At 47.2% G+C, this 21,441-nt stretch overlaps 1 protein-coding gene across 1 annotated transcript in view; it reads right to left on the reverse strand.

Annotated features, from left to right (window-relative positions):
• Arhgef3 (Rho guanine nucleotide exchange factor (GEF) 3) overlaps nt 1–21,441 on the reverse strand; it is a gene marked incomplete in the record, with an annotated part of 322,049 nt that overhangs the window by 147,718 nt on the left and 152,890 nt on the right. The window contains 1 exon segment of the mRNA XM_013515653.1: nt 12,793–12,855. Within this exon segment, the coding sequence (XP_013371107.1) occupies nt 12,793–12,855 (63 nt within the window).

The raw sequence follows: 21,441 nt of genomic DNA on the forward strand, positions 1-21,441 counted from the left end.
AGACACTTTCTCTGTAACATTTCTCAGAAGTTATCCAAGAATTCAAGGGTCAATCATATGTAACACGAGATTCCATCTATAGAAATATCAAAGGGAAGAGTCAACACACCACCTTTTCCTCCCAGAGAACAGGTATCAGACACTGCTGAGAAGAGTAAGAACAAAGGAAAATAACCTCTGCAATTGAAACCAGGAATATATAACCAGATCCAAATGAGGCTTGATGCAATTACCTAAATCATTTGGGGGTACGCAGTTAGTGAGGGACAGAAGCCCAGATAACTGTCTTTTTTTTGTTTTTTTTTTGGTGTGATGTATTCTCCTTTTTTTTTTTTCTTTGTCTTTTTGAGCCAGGGTCTCACTACGCAGTGCAGGCCAGCCTTGAGCTCACTTTGTAGCTCAGGCTGGTCTTGAACTCTTGACGATCCTCCTGCCTCTGCCTCCCGAGTGCTGGGATTATAGGCGTGCACCACCATGCTTGGCTCAGAGAGAACTTTCTAACGAAAATTATTTACATAATTTTCAGGTGCACAGACTCGGGCTCTAGTTATGAAAAAAAAGGAAAACAAAAGCAAAGTATTATTTTCTAGGGTCTTCTTACTACAAATAACCTCTGTCCAAATGGCATTAATGAAGGATTATGTGCCTCAACAGCTATGCAAACCTCCAACCACTGCCTTTGTTCCCTTTTTCCGTAAAACCCCGCGGCTGGGAGTAGGTGCTGGCAGCAGTTTGCGACCTCTCTGTAACAGGGGATGGGGCAGCTGGGAGACATCTGCTCACAAGGAGAAGAGGAGCTCCAGGAATCAAGAGGGAAGCAACACAAAATGGTATTAAAGATAAGTGCACATTTTAAAAGGCAGTCGAGATGTAAATTTGGTCAATAATATCATAAACTTACTCTTGAAACTCTCAACTAATTTATACATAACGTATAAGCATATGTACACAATATATAAACATATACAATATTTATATATAACATATATATAAAACTATGGCTGGCAGAAGGAGTGTTCTTCCGGCTATAAGAGTTGCAAACAGTCCTGAAAGAAGTATACGTGAAAGAGATAAAATAACCCACACCCTGCACAGATCCGCATTTGGAATTAGTCTGGGTTTTGATTGCTTTTCTTTGATGTCCATGATGGAAGTAGTGCACAGTAACACAAAAAAAATGAGACTATGAAATAGAATTTAATATGATTCACACTAATATTAAAGATAGAAATTATCCATACACGCCTTAAAAACTTTTTTTTTGCATCTACGTTACTGTTTTCCCTGGGATATGAGGATGGTCACCGTTCACAACTGGTAAATACTAGACACAACAAAAATGTTCCTCAGTAGAGAATCATACTAAAAATAAGTGACAACCATCTGTTTTATGCAATAATAAGCACAATTTATTTATTTATTTTTGATACCAGGAATCGAACTCAGGACCTTGAGCTTGCCAGGCAGGCGCTATGCCACTGAGCTACAACCCCAGCCCCAACGAGCAAAATTTAAAACTTCATTTGTCAAAGTACACTCAGCTATACACATGAGATCTGTGTGTCACAGTTATAAATTGTATTGCAAGAAAAAAAAACTCTTGCTGGGCGTGGTGGCGCACGCCTGTAATCCCAGCACTCGGGAGGCAGAGGCAGGAGGATCGCTGTGAGTTCCAGGCCAGCCTGGGCTATAAAGTGAGCTCAAGGCCAGCCTGAACTGCATAGCAAGACCCTGTCTCAAAAAGACAAAAACAAAAAAAGTCAGTACAATCAAATCTTGATCTCTCTCTATGTATTTATCTAAGTATCTGAAAGGGACACTAAACAGAGCCAGGCTTATCCCTGAAGCTGGACAGGTGAGAGGGCACATGTGAATCACTGTGAGCTCCACCTCCGCTATTTGATTTTTAGGTGGTGGGAGCATATGCAGTGTTGGCTGTGTAATTAAAAATAAAACCACTTTTTGCTTTAAAATATTCACTTACTATTCTATGCTAAAGTATGCAAAGACAAATGACATATATCATGATAGTCTACCTGAAATACTTCAGTATTCCTCTTAAAAAAGAAGAACACTTTTGGGTTTGTGTGTGTGTGTGTGTGTGTGTGTGTGTTGTACAGTGTATTGAACCCAGGGCCTTCACACTGAGATACAGTGCCAGGCCGTTGTGACTTGTACATAATGCCCCCAAAGCCTCATGTGGTCGTAAGCGGGGCACTGGGGAGGTGGCTGGATCTAGAGGGTGATGCTGGGATTAAGTGTGTGATGCTGGGATCAAGGATGTGTGACCACTGCATTAGTCCAGATGGTTTAGCGTAGTTCTGGGTGTGGACAATGGGAAGGCGCACCCCGAAAGCATGTAGCCTGAAAGGGAGAAAAGGGAAAGGTAGCTTCACCGCGTTACTGCCTTCTTCCTGCCATGCCATGAGCTGTTTCTCCTCTGCAATGCCCTTATGCCATGTCACCCTGTCTTGGAGCCAGCCCATCATGGACTAAAACTTCTACAAACCGCGAGCCAAAATAAACCTTTCCTCCTTTAGCTTGTGGCATTGGGTATTTTGTCTTAGCAAAGACAAAAGTAACCTAAGACACAGCCTTTATTTTTTAATTTTATTATACTGATTGATTGGCTGATTGACTGACTGATTAACAGGGTCTTATTAAATTACCCAAGCCAGACTCTAACTTGCAATCCTCATGCCTCAGCCTCCCAGAGTGCTGGGATTAGAGGCATCTGTCCCGTGCCTGGCTAAATTATTTCTTTAATAGCAAAAAAGGCAAAAAATATCCCCTACGATACTGGGGTAGCTTAAGTTATCAATTTCAAAAAATAATGCAAAGAATTATTTAGCTAAGCTGGTCTCAAAGAAAAACCTAAACACTATGTGTTGAAAATTGATTTAAGGGCTACTGCAAAATCTTCTTAAAAATAACTTTTATATAAATGTTTTACATTCTCTTCTTTCTAACATTAACAATCTCATACCAGCAGGTTGAAATTTATTATATTTTTTGTATTTTTCAGTCATTTGTTTTATAAAAGTAATGCAATACAGGAGTTTATTATAACAGATTAGGTAACTTCAGCAGGGATTCTTAATTTGGAATCTTCACACCCGTCCTTGCACACAAACATGCATGCAAACAGGGTCCACAGATAAAACCCAGGGTCAGGGTATCTTCAAGCTTGAACGCAGTAAGTGCATCTTCATTTTATCAACTGAAATTCTGCATTCCTTTCTGGTATTAACAGAGGTCAGAAGTCACAGAAGCATCTGCAGACTATGGTATTGTGTTTTTGTTTTTTGGGGTTTTTTTGTCTTTTCTTCCGGTAATAGGAATCGAACTCACGACCTTGCACTTGCCAGGCAGGCGCTTTGCCGCTGAGCTAAACCCCCAGCCCCACCTATGGTGTTGTTAACACAGAAATCATATCTTTAAAATGAAAGCCTAGTCAGTGCAGGTATTTCAAAATACCGTTCACTCTTCCCACCTTACTGAAAGTACTTTAGCATCACACAAGTTGCCAAAGCTTGTTACTGAATGCATTAAGGAGGGTGTTCATGGTTTCAAAGACACCACAGGTTAGGAAGTCCTGGACCTTAACCTTCGCGTTTCTGTCATCCCATTCTCCCGGCCTGTCATCACACTACAGTGCGCACGCTCCCGTTTCCTCCTGTGCGTGGGTAAATACGCATATGAACATATAGGAGTGTAACATACGCAGTGTTCTCAATTGCATTTTACACTTATATTCTGTAATGTAGTTATAAGTCTCTACACAATTCAGTTGTGCTATTTTTGTCTTTTAGCTATTATAAAAAATGCTCTAATAAAATCCCTGTATACACTTCTTTCCACAGTGGTTTTAAAAATTTTTCATGACCAGTTCTATTTATGAAATACTTGTACCTCCAACAGAGATCTTCAAACTTAGACGTAAAGTTGATTTTGTTTTATGAAATCAACAGCAATGACAGCTAGTACTTTTGTGCTTATTATGGACCAGGTGCTAAGTACTTTACATAAACTCATTTTAATTCTTATAATTACTAAAGCAGGGCATTCCTATGGTTTTATTTACAGGTCAGGAAACCAAGGCACAAAGTGACATGCTGTCCCTTAACTCCCCAAATTTATAATTCTGGTTATGAATCCAAATAAATAAATATTCTGGGGTATAAAGACCCAGACTTAATGGGGTTCACCGAGGTCACCTTAAAGAGAGCTAAAAAAAAGACTGATATGATGACTTAAGCTTTTTTTGGCCATCAACTTCTTTGTTTTTGTTTTTTTGTTTTTGTCTTTTTGAGGCAGGGTTTCCCTCTATAGTTCAGACTGGCCTAGACCTCACTTTGTAGCCCAGGATGGCCTCAAACATGCAGCCAATCCTGCTGCCTCAGCCTCCTGAGTGCCTGGATTACAGGCATGTACCACCACACCCAGCTCGTACCACCACACCCAGGTCATAAGGCCATCAACTTTTGATAGCATGCCCTGAAGCTTCTTAGTCACTGTGCTTTTCCAAAGGTAGATCAAAGAATAAAGCTCAGCCAGGCGTGCTGGTGCACACCTGTAATCACAGCACTAGGGAGGCTGAGGCAGGAGGATCCCTGAGAGTTTGAGGCCAGTTTAGATTACACAGAGAGTTTAGGGTTAGCCTGAACTACAAAGGGAGACTCTGTCTTAAAAAACAGCAACAAAAAAGATTAAAGCTCTCCGTGATTATCACAACCCATAGCCCGACCAGTCTGGCCAAAGGCAAGGTGCAATGTGTTTACATCAACACAGGACAAATCTGACGCCAGATGGCCCTGAACACAGCGCTCCACCGCCTAAGGCCCAAATGACTTTACAGACAGCCCAACAGTTCATACATCCGAAACAGAGAAGGGCCAACAGGTTAAATATGGGCACGGGCTAATGAAGACCCAGTCTCCACAACAGGCTGGTCTCTTTGGTGATAAGAACATTATTGAAATCCTTTTGTTGTTTGGTTTTTGAGACAGAATCTTGCTCTGTGGTCCAGGCTGGCCTTGCGCTCACTTTGTAGCCCAGGCTGGCCTCAGACTTGTGGCAATTCTCCTGCCTCAGTCTCCCGAGTGCTAGGACTACAGGCGTGTGCCACCACACCTGGCAAGAGCACTATTAAAATCTTGATGCAATTCATGTGGACCTCATGCTGGCCAGAGCAAGACTACTCTGTCAGCAAGTTCTAAAATAAAACTGCAAAAATGGTATCTTTTTTAACTCTCTGGACTTTGCTCAACAGAGATAAAATAATCCTGCTGCTGTTCGGTATCTAACTGAAAACCCTAGCAATGAAATATCATTAGCTTAATCAAGATAAGAAAGCTTTTCACCCTTCTATATCAACTGTAATGCTTTGAATATCTATGTAACTGAGTAATTGCAATGCTAAGGTAATGAAAATTCGGGCAGCACTGGCCTATACCTCAAAGCTGGTTTGCTAGTGAGACCAGCTAAATGCCCTCTAAGTCACCCGGCAGTAGAAGTGACAGAACCAAATGCTTCTTTCTCCTTTCTTTCCTACCCCAGAGGCAGCATGGGGAAGCTGAGGTGTCCAACCATCCTAGGCTTGAATCTACAAGCCATGGCCCCAAGCTCACTGATTCTCTCAGCCTCAGTTTCCTCATCTGCAAAAAGGGTGTGCGACTGCCCACGGTCACAGGACCATTGTAAGAATTAAATGAGGTACTTGGAAAGCACAGCACATATAAACACTTAATCTATATCAACATTCAAGATCATGCTATTTGTTAACAAAACGATAAAAACTATAGCTAGCACTGTGATTGGGGGCCTGGAAATCAGATCATAAAACTATGCTATTTGCTATCTTTAAGCCTTCAGAGCCAGGTGTGGTGGCGCATGCCTGTAATCCCAGCACTCAGGAAGCTGAGGCAGGAGCATCGTTGTGAGTTCAGGCCAGCCTGGTCTACAAAGTGAGCTCAAGGCCAGCCTGAACTGTACAGCGAGACCCTGTCTCAAAAAGACAAAAAAACAAAAAAAGACTTCTGGCAAATTTATAATATCTAGACATTCCTTTTTCTCACTTCTACAGAGGTAATATACAGGGTGAAAGGATAAACAGTGTACTGGCATAGTGCCCATAACATAATAAACACTCAATTAACAGTGCCTGCTCTTCTTACTATGTCTCTAAGGGCTCTCCCATGGCTACCGTATGCAGCCAAGGACCACACACTCTGGTCCTGCCTTCCCTGAAATTCTGACTGGTATCTACCTCCAGGAAACCCTTGCTAATAAAAATAAGCCTGAGCAGCTCAGACAGACCCATCTGAGTAATGCAATCTGAGACTCATTCACTCATTCATCCCAGACATTTTTACAGAGCAACTATGACAAACTGTATTTGTAGTTGACGAGCTACTGGTGAGACTGTACACAGAGCGTGACTGCTATCTGCTGTAATAAACTGGGAAACAGCCCGTTCGCTGATCAGAGTCCCGGAGACTTCCTGGCATTACACATCTGGAGTAAGGATGTTCATCTCGCCTTCTCGTTAACTTTTAAAACTCTACCCCGTCCCTTTCATGATGCCGTCGCCTGTCTAGCATACTTCTTCCTTTTCCTTCAGTCAGGCACTGGGGGAGACTCGAAGCCTGACCTTTATTCAGTTGTTTACTACTATGGCTCAAGACCTGTGCCACATACTGGGGACTTCATGAGAGCAGAACAGACTTCCCCTAGAGGAGTTCATAGGACGGCTGGGAGCAAGACCAGGAAACAAGGACCACCACGCTGTGTGATACAGGCTAGGACAGGGGCACATGCTTAGGGCTGTGGGCGTAGAGGATGAAACAGAGAATGCTTAGAGGGAGGAATACAAAAGAATCCTGGCAGCCTCTTAGAAGGGAAACAGATGGAATAGCATGTATTGTAGACATGGGGTAATAGCATGTGCAAAGGCCCAGAGGCAAGATGGAGCCTAGCAAGACAAGATTTATATAGATCTATGTATCTATCTGTCTCTCTCATACATATATATATATCCATCTGTATCTATCTATTTTAAGACAAAGTCTTGCTTTGTAGTGTAGACTGACCTTGAACTACGTAGCCCAGGCTGGTCTTGAAATCATGGTGATCCTCAAGTGCTGGGATTACAGGCACACACCACCACGCCCAGCAAGCTTTGTATTTTAGAAAGATAACCTGTTGGTGTGCAGAAGAGGCAGAAGGCCACAGAGATAGTGCTAAGATAGCGCCAAACAGTGCTAAGTGGGACGAGGGTCCGTGATCAGGCCAGTGAGCTCAGAGACTACTCACTGTCCCAACGCGCCGGCTCAGCTCTTCCTCACCCGCCCCCTCAGGAGGGCAGAGGAGACACACGAGGCAAGCCACGCGGACGTCCGTCCAGACCTCTCAAAGCGGACAGGAGGAAAGCTGTAACAGCGCAGGGACCTCAAAGGCGCTGAGAGGTGTGAGCATATCTCCCCACGTACTCTTTACCAGGAAGGGATTAAGTAGAACTCACCCCCGTGTCTACAAACTGGCAAAGAGAACGCAGTCATGGGCAAGGCCCACTGGCATGGAAAGGGCGCCCTGCTCCACTCAGACAGCCAAGAAAGGAGGCTGAGCACTGCCAGAGGGTGTCCTAAAGCGTCCGCGTGCGAGGGAAGGCGGAGTGAGCCGATGTCCACCCCACGTCAGACACGGAGCCAAAGGGAAAGGAGACGAGCAAAGGACTCAGTGTGGGTGTACACGTCCGGCTCCTCCACACAAGCAATGCAGTCGTTCACGTACTGCACAGAATGTCCTGTACGGCAAGGCTAAAGGAGTGGGTCAAAACATGCACCAGCGAAACATGGAAACGCCCTCCCATTCTTGCGAGGTTCTGTACCGACACTCAGCGGCCCTAAACTTCACTTCCATCTCTCCCTGCCAGAGGGGGTATAGACCTGTTCACAAGTTTAAAAACGGGCCGGGGATGTAGCTCAGCGGCACAAGCGCCTGCCTGGCAAGTGCAAGGTCCTGAGTTCAATTCTCAGCACGAGAAAAAAAAAAAAAAAAAAGTTTAAAAACTATGCACTGGCCTTTTAGCCAGGAATTTCATATCTCAGACTTTCTCCTACTCATAAAAGAGAAAAAAAAAAAAAAAAAAAAGTTTAAAAACTATGCACTGGCCTTTTAGCCAGGAATTTCATATCTCAGACTTTCTCCTACTCATAAAAGAGATCACCCAGTGATATTCTCGGGTGCCCACTAGTGCTATTTATAATGCTGAGGAGTCAGAACTGAGCTAACTTCCCAAAAAAGGACGGGCTGAGTACATTGGGTGTGCTCATCTGACAGAGCGCTCTGTATGTATTAAAAATAATCTTCTTGAAGGCTATTTCAGGGTACGGCAACATGTTCTCGACACAGCGAGCGAAAAGCACAGGAATACATTAATTTGTGCTATGATCTCAATTTTGAAAAGTCGTATGTGCTTATATCAACCTTACAAGCTGGTTTAAAATACACACGCTGCTTAGGGACGCGTGGACACAGCAGAGTTTACCGACAGCGAAGGCGCAGTAACACCTAACTCGGCTGAGCGAAAGGTTTACAACAGCCTTCGGCTTTGCTGCTAAGGAAATCTCGCCTCAGTGGGCCGGTAGCCGCCCGGGGCTCTAGAATCCCTTTATACTATTTTGGACATCTGAAATATTTCGTAATGAAAACGTTTTGAAGAGGGATGGATCCGCGCTGGAAGGAAATATACATTAAAACGTAGGTGGGCAGTCAAACTCTGCCGATCACATTTCCCAAATTGTCTACAAAGATTATATATTTCTTCGCATCTTTTACATCCCTTCCTCACTGGAAACTACGTCTCTGTCCAGGGGAGAGCCTGCTTGCTCTGAGAGACGGGCCGCTTGCACTGCGCTGCGCGGGCCCTGCTAGGGCGCGAGGAGAGCTGCGCGCCGCCCCCGCCGCCCCCCGCGGCGCTCACGCTTAGAATTTAAACTAGAAAGCGCAGTGGGGACGGCGATATCCCAACCCACGGTATCCTGTGACGCAAGGGGAGATTGGTAGGCGGCCGCTGGGAGCCTTCTTCGCTCTGCAAATTGTTCTCAAAACTGCGTGTCGCCCTTTTCTCCCGATCAGGAATAGTTCGTTTTCTCTTCTGCTCGGAAGCCGGGGGCTCAGCCGATGGGCCGGGTGAAGTGGTGGAAAAAATAGAGACCCATTATTCTGTCAGCTAGTGCTACTCTCCAGCCCTAATCCGCTTTTCACCGAGTACTGGCGGGGGAGGGCGGGAAAACAAGTCTTTGGAGCTATGTCAGCTCTCCCTGGGCTCCAAGCCCCGTCCAGGTGCCTCTGTAACGTGGGGGCTTGGCCAGCTCCATGGATGCCCGGGAACCACACGGGAGTCTTGTAAAATGTTTTGGAGCCCAAGGCTATCCCACCCCACACAACCAAGGATCCCTGTTTTGTAAGAACTGGCTTTTCCTAGCTGAGCCACTCTCATTCGGTCTTTTAATCCCAAGTTCATCAGCGGTAGGAGGGAGATTTAGGAGAAAACTCCCCTCTCGACAACTATCAGCATCGTCAGGTGAGGCTTTTAAAGGACGCGGGACGGCAGGGCAGTGCCTGATGTGACCACCGCTCTGCAGGGTGCAACACAGCAATTAGCTTTTAATCCAGAAGAGGGTTCATCCTGCTAACATTTTCCATCCGTTTAATGTCAAAATATATTTCGGGGGGAAACATTAGAGACACTCACCATTTGAAAACATTCGACTGTAAGTATTTCTCAGGAGCCCCTGTGTACCCAGCACAGGGCTGGGACTCCCGAGAGACCGTGGCCCTCCGCTACCACCTCCTGTGTGCAGCACGCCTGTGCTCACTGTCTTTCCGCTTACTAAACGGAATCGAAGTGCAGCGTCCCCAACACTGCTCTCCTAAACCCGCACATCCTGCGGCATGAGTCACCCACCGGAGCCCACTGCTGCTCGCAGACACTTCCACTACGCACGCAGCAGCGCAGAGCAGCTCCCCAGCCAAGGGAGGCCATGTGCCTGCAGGCCCGGCTCCTCAGGAGACGAAGGAAGGAGCACCACTTGAGCCCAAGATTCTGAGGTCAGCTTGGACGAAACAGCAAGATCCATCTTAACACGGCAACAAACAATTTCTGGGCCGGGACTATAGCTCAGCAGTAGGGCACCTGCTCTACCAGGATGCACAAGGCCGTGGGTGCCACCAAATCCCCAGTGCCGCCGAAATCTAAAATCTCTGCAATAATACTGGTTAGGCCAGGTGTGGTGGCTCGCACACGTAATCCCTGTACTTGGGAGGCTGAGGCGGGAGGATCACTGCAAGCTCAAGGCCTGCTTGGGCTACAAAGTGAGTTCAAGGCCAGTCTCAACTACACAGTGAGATCTTGCCTCAAAAAACACAAAACACAATAAAAAGCAGAATTACTTAGGCTACAGTTGAATCCTTAAGCATAGCCCTGTTGGTGGTAACAGGATAGATTTCTATAAAATTCTCATTACTGTACTAAAATGTGATGTATGAGATAGTTAAGAAAAAGAGAAACATCAACTGCAGCTGCACAAGAAGAAAAAATTCATTAAGAATGATTCATTATCTGAGGTTCAAACAACCTTGATAAGAAGGCAAGAACTCCAAGTAAGTCTTTCATGTCAGAGAGTTTAGTGGTTCTTTGCTAAGAAGCATCAGAGCATGCCTTCCTGAAAAATAAATATCAGTGTCTCGCTGAAGAAAGCCGTATGCTGAGACGTGATCTTCGGAATGACTTGGGTTAAAGTCTTGCCTGCTTAGTACACCTTCCTGGGCTTCTGCTTTTTCATTTGTGAAGTGAGGGGTTGGAATGTAGGATGGCCGAGAGGTCTTCAAATCCTGAAAGCCTGTAAGTTCCAAAGGTACATTCCACAGAATTAAAAAAGTACAAACACAAAAACTCTCGCTGCCGATGAGGGAAGTCCCATGGCTTCACTTGTCAATAATAAAATATCCAGTGAGTAAAGTAACACTCAGAAGAATACCACCCTTTTGTCCTGTTACCATGGCAATCTAGCAAACTGAACCAACTTCATCAATCAAATGGTCCCAAGACTGGAACAGATAAACAGCACATGGTGAATAAAGATGCTCAAGTACATCAGTCAGATGCCAGCTCAGACGCACTCCATCATGACTGACTGCATTGCAGAAAACTGCAATAACTAACAATAGCTAAAATCGCCTTGTGTATACTGCTCAATAAATGTCATCACATGAGAACCTAATAATACATATTTATTGAGTTTCAAATTTTCACAATAGTTTTTTGTGTTTTTTTTTAAGTTTGGAACTGGGTCTCACCATGTAGTTCAGGCTACCCTCAGGCTTGTGGTGATCCTCCTGCCTCAGCCTCTCCAGTGCAGGGATTATAGGCAAGCAGCACCATACCTGACACATAATAGTTTTATAAGACCTGATCTTTAGCCTTTTTTTTTTTTTAAGGAGAAACTGAAGTAAGCGGAAGAGAAGTGGCTATCTTGTTAGTTATAGGTAGACCCAAGACCACAACTCAGTTCTTAATTAGCATGGAAGCCGTCCCATCACATAATGGTAGCTCTCATGGCCTTTGTAGAGGACAGACACTAAAGCCTAATGTTAGCTGGGCCCCAGTGCACAGTAGCTAAGCCCCAAGGAGGTGTATAAAATGCACAGATAAGGGGACAGGAGGAGCACAGGGAGGAGCTGAACCTCCACCCCAGCCTCAGGCCCTGGATAATGCGGCGATCAGAGGCAACGCAGGGGGCTCCCCAATTACACCAGGGGGAGGTGAGTCCATGCACAGAAATCTGCTACAAATAGGCAACCAACAACGTGGCCTAAAAACCCCAAGGAGGGCCGGGGATTTAGCTCAGCGGCACAAACACCTGCCGGGCAAGTGCAAGGTCCTGAGTTTGATTCCTGGTACCAAAAGAAAAAAAGAAAAGAAAAGAGCTAAAACACCAAAGAAATGGCCTATCTCCATCATCACTAGTATCCAGCTACCAAATCATTTCACTTTCTTTTGCAAACTTCTGCTTTTACAGAAAAACAAGGCTAATGTTTGATGGGTACCTAGTATGTTCCAGGTAATATACTTGCTATTCTCACCTTTACTGTTTTATTTGATCGAAAATTTGGGGTAGGTAAAGCCTCTTCATTCTTATTATTCAGGAGAGGAAACATGCCACACAAGTAATAAGCACAGAATCTTGATTCAAACTCACATCCACTAAATCCAAATCCACCTGGTGCTGGAATCCCCTCCCAGCCTTTGGGCCATCCGGCTGCCCGAGTCGGCCAAGCCACTAACTTCCCCCTCCAGGGGGTCAAATAATTGTCTTCTTGAACCACCCCCTAAAACAGCACAGCAGGGTTTATCCAGATTCTACCCAGATGCATTAAATTCATCATTTATTTTATGCAAGAAAAGACCGAGGCAATAGACAAGTTGTCTTGAAAGTTTAAATCGGCTACACAGCTTTTTCCAGTAAAATAAAAAAAAATTTTTTTAAAGAGGAAAAAAAAACCCAATAAAAGCAATGATACGACGTTTCAAAACGAGATGACAGGAAACGAACCAAGGTTGTTATATTGCATACTGTTATCACCGAAGTAGTTGCTCAGTTTTTTTTACCATCCCTCCATGTCACCAGCACCGTCCGATTCTGGAAGCCCGCTTAAAGTACACAGCATTTTATCAATATTCAGAGAAGAGAGACGGCCTCATGTGGGGGTACAGAGACCATCACTTACACTTATATCGAGACTGCAAAGGCTGGCAGCGTCTTCATCTTGGGTGCTCTGCTTCCGTTTCCGCTGCAAAACAAAGTACAGATGTAAACAGAGGTTACGGCTTTGGTTAAGGAAAGCAAACAAGCAAGCAAACAGCATGTGCAGACCCACCGTCTCCCCCGTGCTGCCCCAAAGCTTTGGCCCAGCTATGTGAGTGAATTACGGGAAGCTATTAAACCTTAGGGTACACGGTTTGCACTATTATTCATGCTGTTACAGTCACTTTTCACATATCCTTTTTCTAAAAATGCCTCCACAGAGCATTTAGAAATTTAGACGCCATGCGGTAATGTAACAGGGCACATTCAGACACACTGCCAGTACTTGTTTGCTTTGGGTTGAGGTGTATTTCTGAGTAACTGGCATTTAAACAGTGGCCTACCTAACCTTAACCTTACCGAACTGTAACAGAACTGTTCTGTTCTAAACGGATCCCCTAGGATGGGTACGCTGGTGTCACAGGTCCTTTGTTGTCCTTTAACCCTCTTGTCTCCCCCTGTACTTTTGTTATTACAGTATATTTTGTAAGTAATAAAATAATATCTGTTATTACTGTATGTTTTGTAAGTAATAAAATAATGTCTGTTAAAAAAAAAAGAAATTTAGACACCATGGTCAGACTTTGACTAATTTGGAAAAATCAATTAGACTGGGGCAAAAAATCTCATTCACCCGAAAACATTCCATTTTCATAGCTGCTTTGTTCCTGAGGGATTTAAATTTGTTCTCAACTTCGTTCAGGGTCCTGGTGTAATAATATAACCACAGTATAGGAAAGAACCTTAGACATCTGCTCCAAGATTCCTATTTTATGGCCATAAAAACTGCGATTCAGAAAAGTCACTGAAATAGAGATAATTATATTTGAAATTAATTTGTAAACTTACGACTACGGCAGCTTGCCAAGTTAGATGTAGAAAATTATTTTTACTCCTTATAAGCAGAAAAGAAACTCTCACTATAAAGCATAAAGTTCATCCCTTCTGTATCACCGTCTCAACCAACCAAGCAAGAGTTTCTGGAGTCCCTCCCTAGCCTGTGACTTGCAAAATCTACTGACGCTACTTGGAAGAAAGCTAGCGAATGACCAGAATTGCAGAAATGATGGGAAAGCTGAGGGATATGTAGTCTTCAACGTCCAAAGAAATCCTCCTATTGTCCTACCGTGAGCAAAAGTAGAGATTGGAAAGCAACTGGAACTGTTCATATTCACTTCAATTCAACTCAGCTTTGTTGAACAACTATTATGTACCTGGCTCTGTGCCCCTAGAAATGTGAAGCTCAGCTACTCCCACAATGAAGGGATTCTCACTCATGTGAGAGACACAGACCGAGCACGATGACCTACAATGCAGTAAGAGCCCAACGACTTAGGGAAAGTTGATTCACTTCTCTGAGTCACACTTTCTTCTGAACTCCAAAGTGGGCTGGCTGCGGGGGTGACAGCAACTTGGTTTATTCTCAGAGAGACTGAACCCAGTAGCACATTTCAGAGCCTGGCAGACTGCCTGGGACACAGTAGGTGTTCTGAGTGTGGGCTGAAGACCAGAGCCGCAGCGATGGAGGTTTTCTCAGGGGAAGAGCCATCTGCACAGGCCTGAAGCTTGAGGAAGGTTCGCCAGATGAAGACGGGCTGGGGCCGGGGCCTCCTTTCACATAGGCTCCTAGGTATTTAAAATCCCAACAGTGAACACGGTTCTACTCAGAGCACTGGAGTTCTAGATTCTGAAGCAGCGGTGTAGGGTACCTGAGAACCACCTGAGGAAGGGTTGGAGGTGCCGATGCCAGGGGCCACTCCGACACCCAGCCAGCCGCTCCAGGATGGTGCCCTGGCATCTGCATGAAAGAGGTCGCTGCATGATACTTAGGACGTCAGACAGGCCATTTGGGGTCTTTCAGAGGAGCCTTGAAAAGATGCGGATGAGCCAGCTATACCTCCCTTGGCATTTACCCAAAGGAAGGTAGTCGACAGGGATGCCCGAATGCCAGCGTTTACTGTGGCACAACTCACAATAGCCAAGTTACAGGATCAGCCTAGGTGCCCATCAGTGGGTGAACGGATAAGGAAGATGTGGTGTATATACACAGTGGTTTTTATTCAGCCATAAAGAACAAAATTATGCCATTTGCCAAAAAAAAAAAAAATGTATGGAACTGGAGATCATCATGTTAAGTGAAATAAACCAGACTCAGAAAGTCTAGTAGGGATGTTTTCCCTCATAAGTAGAATCTAAAAACACAAAAAGATAGCATGAAAGTAAAAGGGAGACTTTTGCTTAAACAAGAGAAAGGGAGCTGGGCATGGTGGTGCAGGCCTGTAATCCCAGCACTCGGGAGTCTGAGGCAGGAGGATTGCTGTAAGTTTAAGGTTAGCTTGAGCTACATAGTGAGTTCAAGACCAGCTTGAATTACAAAGCGGGACCCTGTCTCAAAAAAGAAAGAGAGAGAGGGAGAGAGAGTGCAAAGGGGAGGGGGGAGGGTGCAAGGAGGGTAAAGGAGGAGGCAGAGAAGACCCACCCTAACAGGAGGTGCCATGTCTCAGGGTGTTTCCTGTTAGCACAGGGATCTGGCCCTTGTTGATTGGTTGTTTAGGTACAATTGAAAACAGCACTATGATGTCAGTGAAACCAAGTTATGGTCTCATATTTATACCTATTGTCATCAGCGTATACAAAGGGAACTGATTTAACACAGGGCATATAATTAATAGGATTATTTTATAGTAATCACCCCAAAAGCCAAATGCAAAAGAGTGCAGGAGAACTGTCCACACACTAGAGACCCAAAGAATCCAGCTGAGGGCCTGGGGCCCGCGACAATGTCTCATGCATCTGTACCAAGGATCTGCACCGGGAAGGCCCCAAGGTCAGTGGTGGAAGCTAGAAAGCCTGTGCCAGCGGGATGCAGGATCTGTGCCAGCCCGCTGAGGGGCCTGCACTGCAGCCAAGGACCACAGCTCCCCCGGAAAGAACCGCAGCCATCCCCAGCAACAGGGAGGGCCCGAGCTCTTCTGACAATAACAGCCAAGTTCATATCAGGAAAACCGGCATGACAAGCTTCTCCAGGAGAGCCAACAGCACACCGTATTCCCCTCCAGTTCTCCTTTTATGCTGTTGGCAACAGTCCTCAGGTGGGCCTTCCTCACCCAGCACCACGCTGATTCAGTTCCGCTGGGGGTTATAAATTGACCATTAGTTAACCCAGCACATCTAGCCGGGCATGGTAGCACACGGCTGTAATCCCAGCACTTGGGAGGCTGAGGCAGGAGGATCATTGCGAGTTCGAGACCAGCCTGGGCTACAAAGTGAGTGCAAGGCCAGCCTGAACTGCATAGCGAGACCCTGTCTCAAAAAGACAGAAACACATCTATCTTATTCTTTTTTTTTTTTTTTCTGTTTTGAGGTCTCACTATGTTGCCCAGGCTGGCCTTGAATCATGGGCTCAAGTGATCCTCCTGCCTCAGCCTGCATAGTAGCCTGGACTCAGATGCATACCATCATGCCCAGCTTAGATGGTGACTTCTGAGGCACAGAGGCAGGGGATGGTCCTCCTTCTGCTGGTAAATAAACAGATCAGCAGAGATAAGCACTGTGCTCAAAGTCAGCTGGCTACAGTGTGACACTCTGAATCCAGGATTCTAAACCTAGGCCTTAGGGCAAAACCCTTCACATACAGTTTAAAGCATGTGTGACAAATAGGCTGTCTCATTTGCCACCTGGAATGTCTGGTGGAGTCTGCCTGGAGCACTGTGAAGGGAAGGGTTACACAGCAGAGCAGGAAGGAGAACGCTGCGGCCAATGAGCAACACGCTTGGGCGGAGCGTGGGGGGCGGCTGCAGCAGGTCCTCCTGCCTGAAGTAGCTTGTGCTGTCCCGAGTTCCACTTCTCCTTTACTTGTTTGTTTGTGGTACTAGGGGTTGAACCTAGGGCCTTTGCACTGACCTCTATCCCCAATCCTTTTTAAATTTTTTTTTTATTTTGAGACAAGGGTTTGCTAAATTGCCCAGGCTGGGCTCCAACTTGCTGTCTTCTTGCCTGAGCCTCCCAGAGTGCTGGGATTGAGGTGTGTACCAGCACACCTGGCTTTCTCTTGCCTTGAGACACTACAGTCCTTAACCCAGGCCCTTTGCAGGGCACGGTGAGGAAGCTGAGGCTCGGGGTGTTTCTGTGAAGTAGAAACAATAGCTACCATGTCAGGCTCTGTGAAGACCACGGAGATGTGTGTACAGCACCCAGAACAAGGCCTGGCCCACAGTAGGGCCACAATAAATGGCAGCACCTGGTATGGACTGTCCGGACCATAAGCTACAGAGACTGTGCTGTTGCCTGATATTGTCAGATGACAGGTTTTATGAGGTTATGACTCTTATTGATCAGACATGTTGAGAGTAGCCAGTAATCCACAGGGGTAAGAGTCTCTTGGCAGGGCTGAGCAGTCTACAGGCTACTCACCCCCAGCCCCAAGTCCCCGGCCTGCTCCTGCCAGACACTTCCACTGGCCGCAGGTATCAAGTCCAGAAGACAAATGTCCTCCAGTGGCCTTTTGAAGGACACCACAGCCAGTTCATCTGGGATAGAACGAGCTCCTTAAGAAACCCACGCCTTCTACAAAATAAACGCTGTGTGGATTATGAGCATGGATTTTCTTGTCAATTTTCATTACCTGGGGTGGCGACTGACCACAGCTAGCAACAAAGAAGTCTGAACCTCAAACTCCGGGCTAGAAACAAAAGTCTCACAAAGCATCACTTAGTCATTGCTCATCTGCTCTCTGCTCACTGAGCACTTTTGGTGCAAATACCTTTCCGGGGTCCTGGGATGGGGCAGTGAGTGTGCCAGAACTTCCCTGCATATTGACTGGTGGGAGAAAGAGAACAGGTACGTGCTGATGGGGATCTCCGCCACGCGTGAGTCGGATAAGGTGCTGAGACGCAGGCCAGACAGAAAGATGATTTTACTTGTTTGTGTCCTGGTTTGGGGTTGACCTTCACATGAGGTCTAAAGCCTTGAAGCCGGTGTGGCATCCACGCTCATGTTCCCGTGGCCTGGTACAGTACCAGACAGCTTCTCCCAAGACAGTATTTCCTCATTTGTTTATTGATGCCTTTGGCCTTGCTCCCTCTGAGCGGCGAGACTTCCTCACCAGTCACCAGCTCCAGAGGAAAGCAGGCGGGCCTCCAGCACACCCAACCCACCGCCACGGCTCCGGTAACCCCGGGATGAGGGGCGCGCGAGAGACAGCCCTACGCAGGCCCTGCACCCCCACCCCAGCACTGGGACATCCACAGTCCTGCGGAGCTGAGCTCGCGCCGTGATCCAAGACCAGCTCTCGGGAGGCTCACCAGGTGGGAACAGGCCACGGAGACAAGGACAAGGGCGGTCTCAGAAGCCAAAGTGCAGCGCAACGCCGGGCTTGTTTCGAATTTCCCCGTAGCGATCAGCGATGGTAATAATCAGACCGCTGATCATGGCAGCTTCAACTTATTAAACCTTCACTCTGTCACACACAGAGCTCAGTCTGCAGGGTCTCACTTGGCTGTCATGACCACTGGTGATAGCTACACTCCACAGCAGAGCCAGAAGCTCAAAGAGGGGGAGGGGTCACCCAAGGTGTGACAGTCAGCAAGTGGCAGAGCCGGGATCCAAACCCAGGTTTGTGTGACTCCAAGCTGCGCGCTCCCCGCCACACACCTGCAGTACCTGTGGTGAAGTGCGAGACACACTGGGCCCGGGGAAGGCGGCAGGGAACACCTTCACCACTTTTACGCTGCCACGACTGGCCTCGGAGCTGGGGCACATCGTCCAGACAAAGTCCATGCTGTAGCCCTGTCTTGTTTGTTTGTCTCGTGTGCTAGGGATTGAACCCGGGGTCCTTTACACTGAGCTACGTTCCCAGCCCTTTCTAAACTATTTCACTTTGAGACGGGGTCTTATTACGTCACTTTGTTGCCCAGGCTGGGCTGGAACTTGGGATCCGCCCCCAGTTTTAAGAGCTGTCACTACTTGCCATCAGGTCGTGGCATTTTAGAGGTCACCTAGGGAGGGCTTAGGCAGGAAGGCCACTCTGAGAATGTGCATTTGCGTACTCGCTCTAGCGCCTTCCAAGGATCTGCCCGGCCACTCCTGTCAGGGGCACTGAAGCGAAGGCACCCTGGCTGAGCCGGAGCACTGTGCCTCAGACCGTGCCCTCGGACTCTAGCTCCTGCTTACCCTGCTGCCACCCTCCTGCCGGGTACCGAGCAGCCGCTCTGTGAATAATTTCTGAGGAAAAGAATGAATGACTAAGGGGCCGGCGTTCCTAAGGGGACCCACTTCCCCACTGCCAACCTTCTGGCCACCAACATTAAATCAAAACCTCAGAAGCAAAGCTCACTGAAGGCTGGAATTCTGCAACCTCAAATTTCCTTGAGACTAAAAAGCTGCAAGCTGAAGCTCAGGCTCTTCCTTGTCAAATAAGTGAAAGGCTTCCGTACCAGCGGCGGTGTGGGGGTTTCCGTACAATACACAGGCATGTCAGGAAATCTCAGCAGGTCACACCTTGGTCCAAGTGGACACTGATGAGGTCGATGCCCCCTACAAGAAGGAAAGTCTGGTCTGCTGGAGAGAGACACCTCCCTGCCCAAGGCCTGAGCATCAGAAGGACGCAGGCTCTGCGCTTCAGGAGCGGCATCCAAGACGGAGAATATCTCAGGAAGGAGCCGGCCAGGTCATCCACCCCAAAAGACTGTAGAGAGCGCCCAAACTCTGTCCCAGCCCTGCACACCTACCTGGGGGAGGAAGGACAGGCAGCCACAGAGGAGCGGCTGGGAGCAGGGCGCCTACGTACGGTATCTGAATCCTTAGTCCTGCAGAGTAGCGCTTGACAGAGACACTCTCTACATGTCCTGGAGTGCTGGGAAACCCGCTCATGCGGGCGTGACGGCGCATGCCTGTAATCCCAGCACTCTGACAACCTGAGGCAGGAAGATTTCAAATTTGGGCCCAGTCTGGGTAGTTGAGGGAATTAGAGAGATTCTGTCTCAAAAAATTTTTTAAAAAAAATTTTTAAAGGGCTGGGGATGTATAAAGGCCCTGGGTTCAATCCCCAGTACAGGAGGGGAGGGGGAAAGGGAGAGGAAGGCAACAGAAGGGAAAGGAAGGGGAAGGGGAGGGGGAGGGGGAGGGAAGGGAAAGAGGAGGGGGAGGGGAGAGGAAGAGGAGGGGAAGGGGAGGGGAAGGGGAAGAGTAGAGGAGGGGAAGCGGAAGAGGAAGGGAAGGGGGGAGGGGAAGGGAAGAAGAGGGGGAGGGGAGGGGAGGAAGAGAGGACGGGGAAGGGGAACGGGAATGGAAGGGAAGGGAGGGGGACGGGAGAGGAAGAGGAGCAGGAAGGAGAGGGGAAGAGGAGGGGAGAAGAAGGGGGAGGGGAGAGGAAGGGGAGGGGAGAGAAAGGGGAAGAGAAAAGGAAGGGAGGGGGAGGGGAAGGGAGGGGAAGGGGAAAGGGAGGGAAGAGGAAGGGGAAGGGAGGGGAGGAAGAGAGGAGGGGAAGGGGAACAGGAAGGGAGGGTAAGGGAGGGGGACGGGAGAGGAAGAGGAGCGGGAAGGGGAGGGGGAGGGGAGGGGAGGGGAGAGGGAAGAGCATCAGGACGCCTCTGTGCTAAGGCAAACCTCTGCTGAAGACCCATTGCAGGTCACACCTTCCCGTAGCCTGGACTTTCAGCATTCACCTTTCAACCCTGTGACCCGCTCTCACGGGCACCGTTGTTCGGGGCTGCTCTGCTCTCTCCTTTCAGGCCTGACTTCAGACAGCGCAGAGAGACATCTGAACCGCATCAGCAAATGGCCTGGGAACAAACGGCTCTGCTGCAGTAGCGGGGGTGACTCTGTGGAGAGCACTGATCCGGTCCTCAGCAGACGTTCTCAGAAGAGCCGGCCCTGGCCTGAGCCTGAATCCTCGCCGGGCCTGCCTTCCACCCCCTTGACACACACATCGTGGAACCCTCTGAGAGCGTGCACATTCACCAGGTGCCTCTAATGTACAAGCAGAAGGAGCCCGATGCGGGCAGTGGAGGCCTTGTACGAGCCAACGGTCTGTGCGGTTACGCTTCTGCTTAGCCAGTTCTTGTCCACACTGACGTGTTCAGTTTACAGAGCGGGCAGAGGAGGTCAGGCAGGCGTTAGTGAGTGCCGGACAGGGAATATTTTTAGGTCAGCCTGACCGCCAAACCACTGATATTTCTGCCACGCAATGCTATTTTTAAAATACTGTTTAAAAACGTTTCCTTTGCATTAATATATTAAAAGAATATAAAATGAATTTGAGTATTTCCATAGCAATATGTTTCAAAACAATATTAAAAGGCTCACAAAGCATTTGCCTGTATACCTCAAGGAAATGAAGAACAAAAGTGAGACAGGCTTGAGTCCAAAATCCAGCTCTGCCATTTGCTACTTGGGGTGACCTTGCACAAGTTACTTTTTTATTTCTTATTTTAGGGCTGGGGATTTAGCTCAGTGGCACAGCGCCTGCCCAGCAAGCATGAGGTCGTGAGTTCGATTGCCGGTACCAAAAAAAAAAATTAAAAATATTTCTTAATTTACTCAACAAATGTGATGTACTATGTGAGGAGTGAGA

This window comes from Chinchilla lanigera, unplaced genomic scaffold (genome assembly GCF_000276665.1).
Source record: "Chinchilla lanigera isolate Chin_1 unplaced genomic scaffold, ChiLan1.0 scaffold00029, whole genome shotgun sequence".
Classification (NCBI taxonomy): Eukaryota; Metazoa; Chordata; class Mammalia; order Rodentia; family Chinchillidae; genus Chinchilla; species Chinchilla lanigera.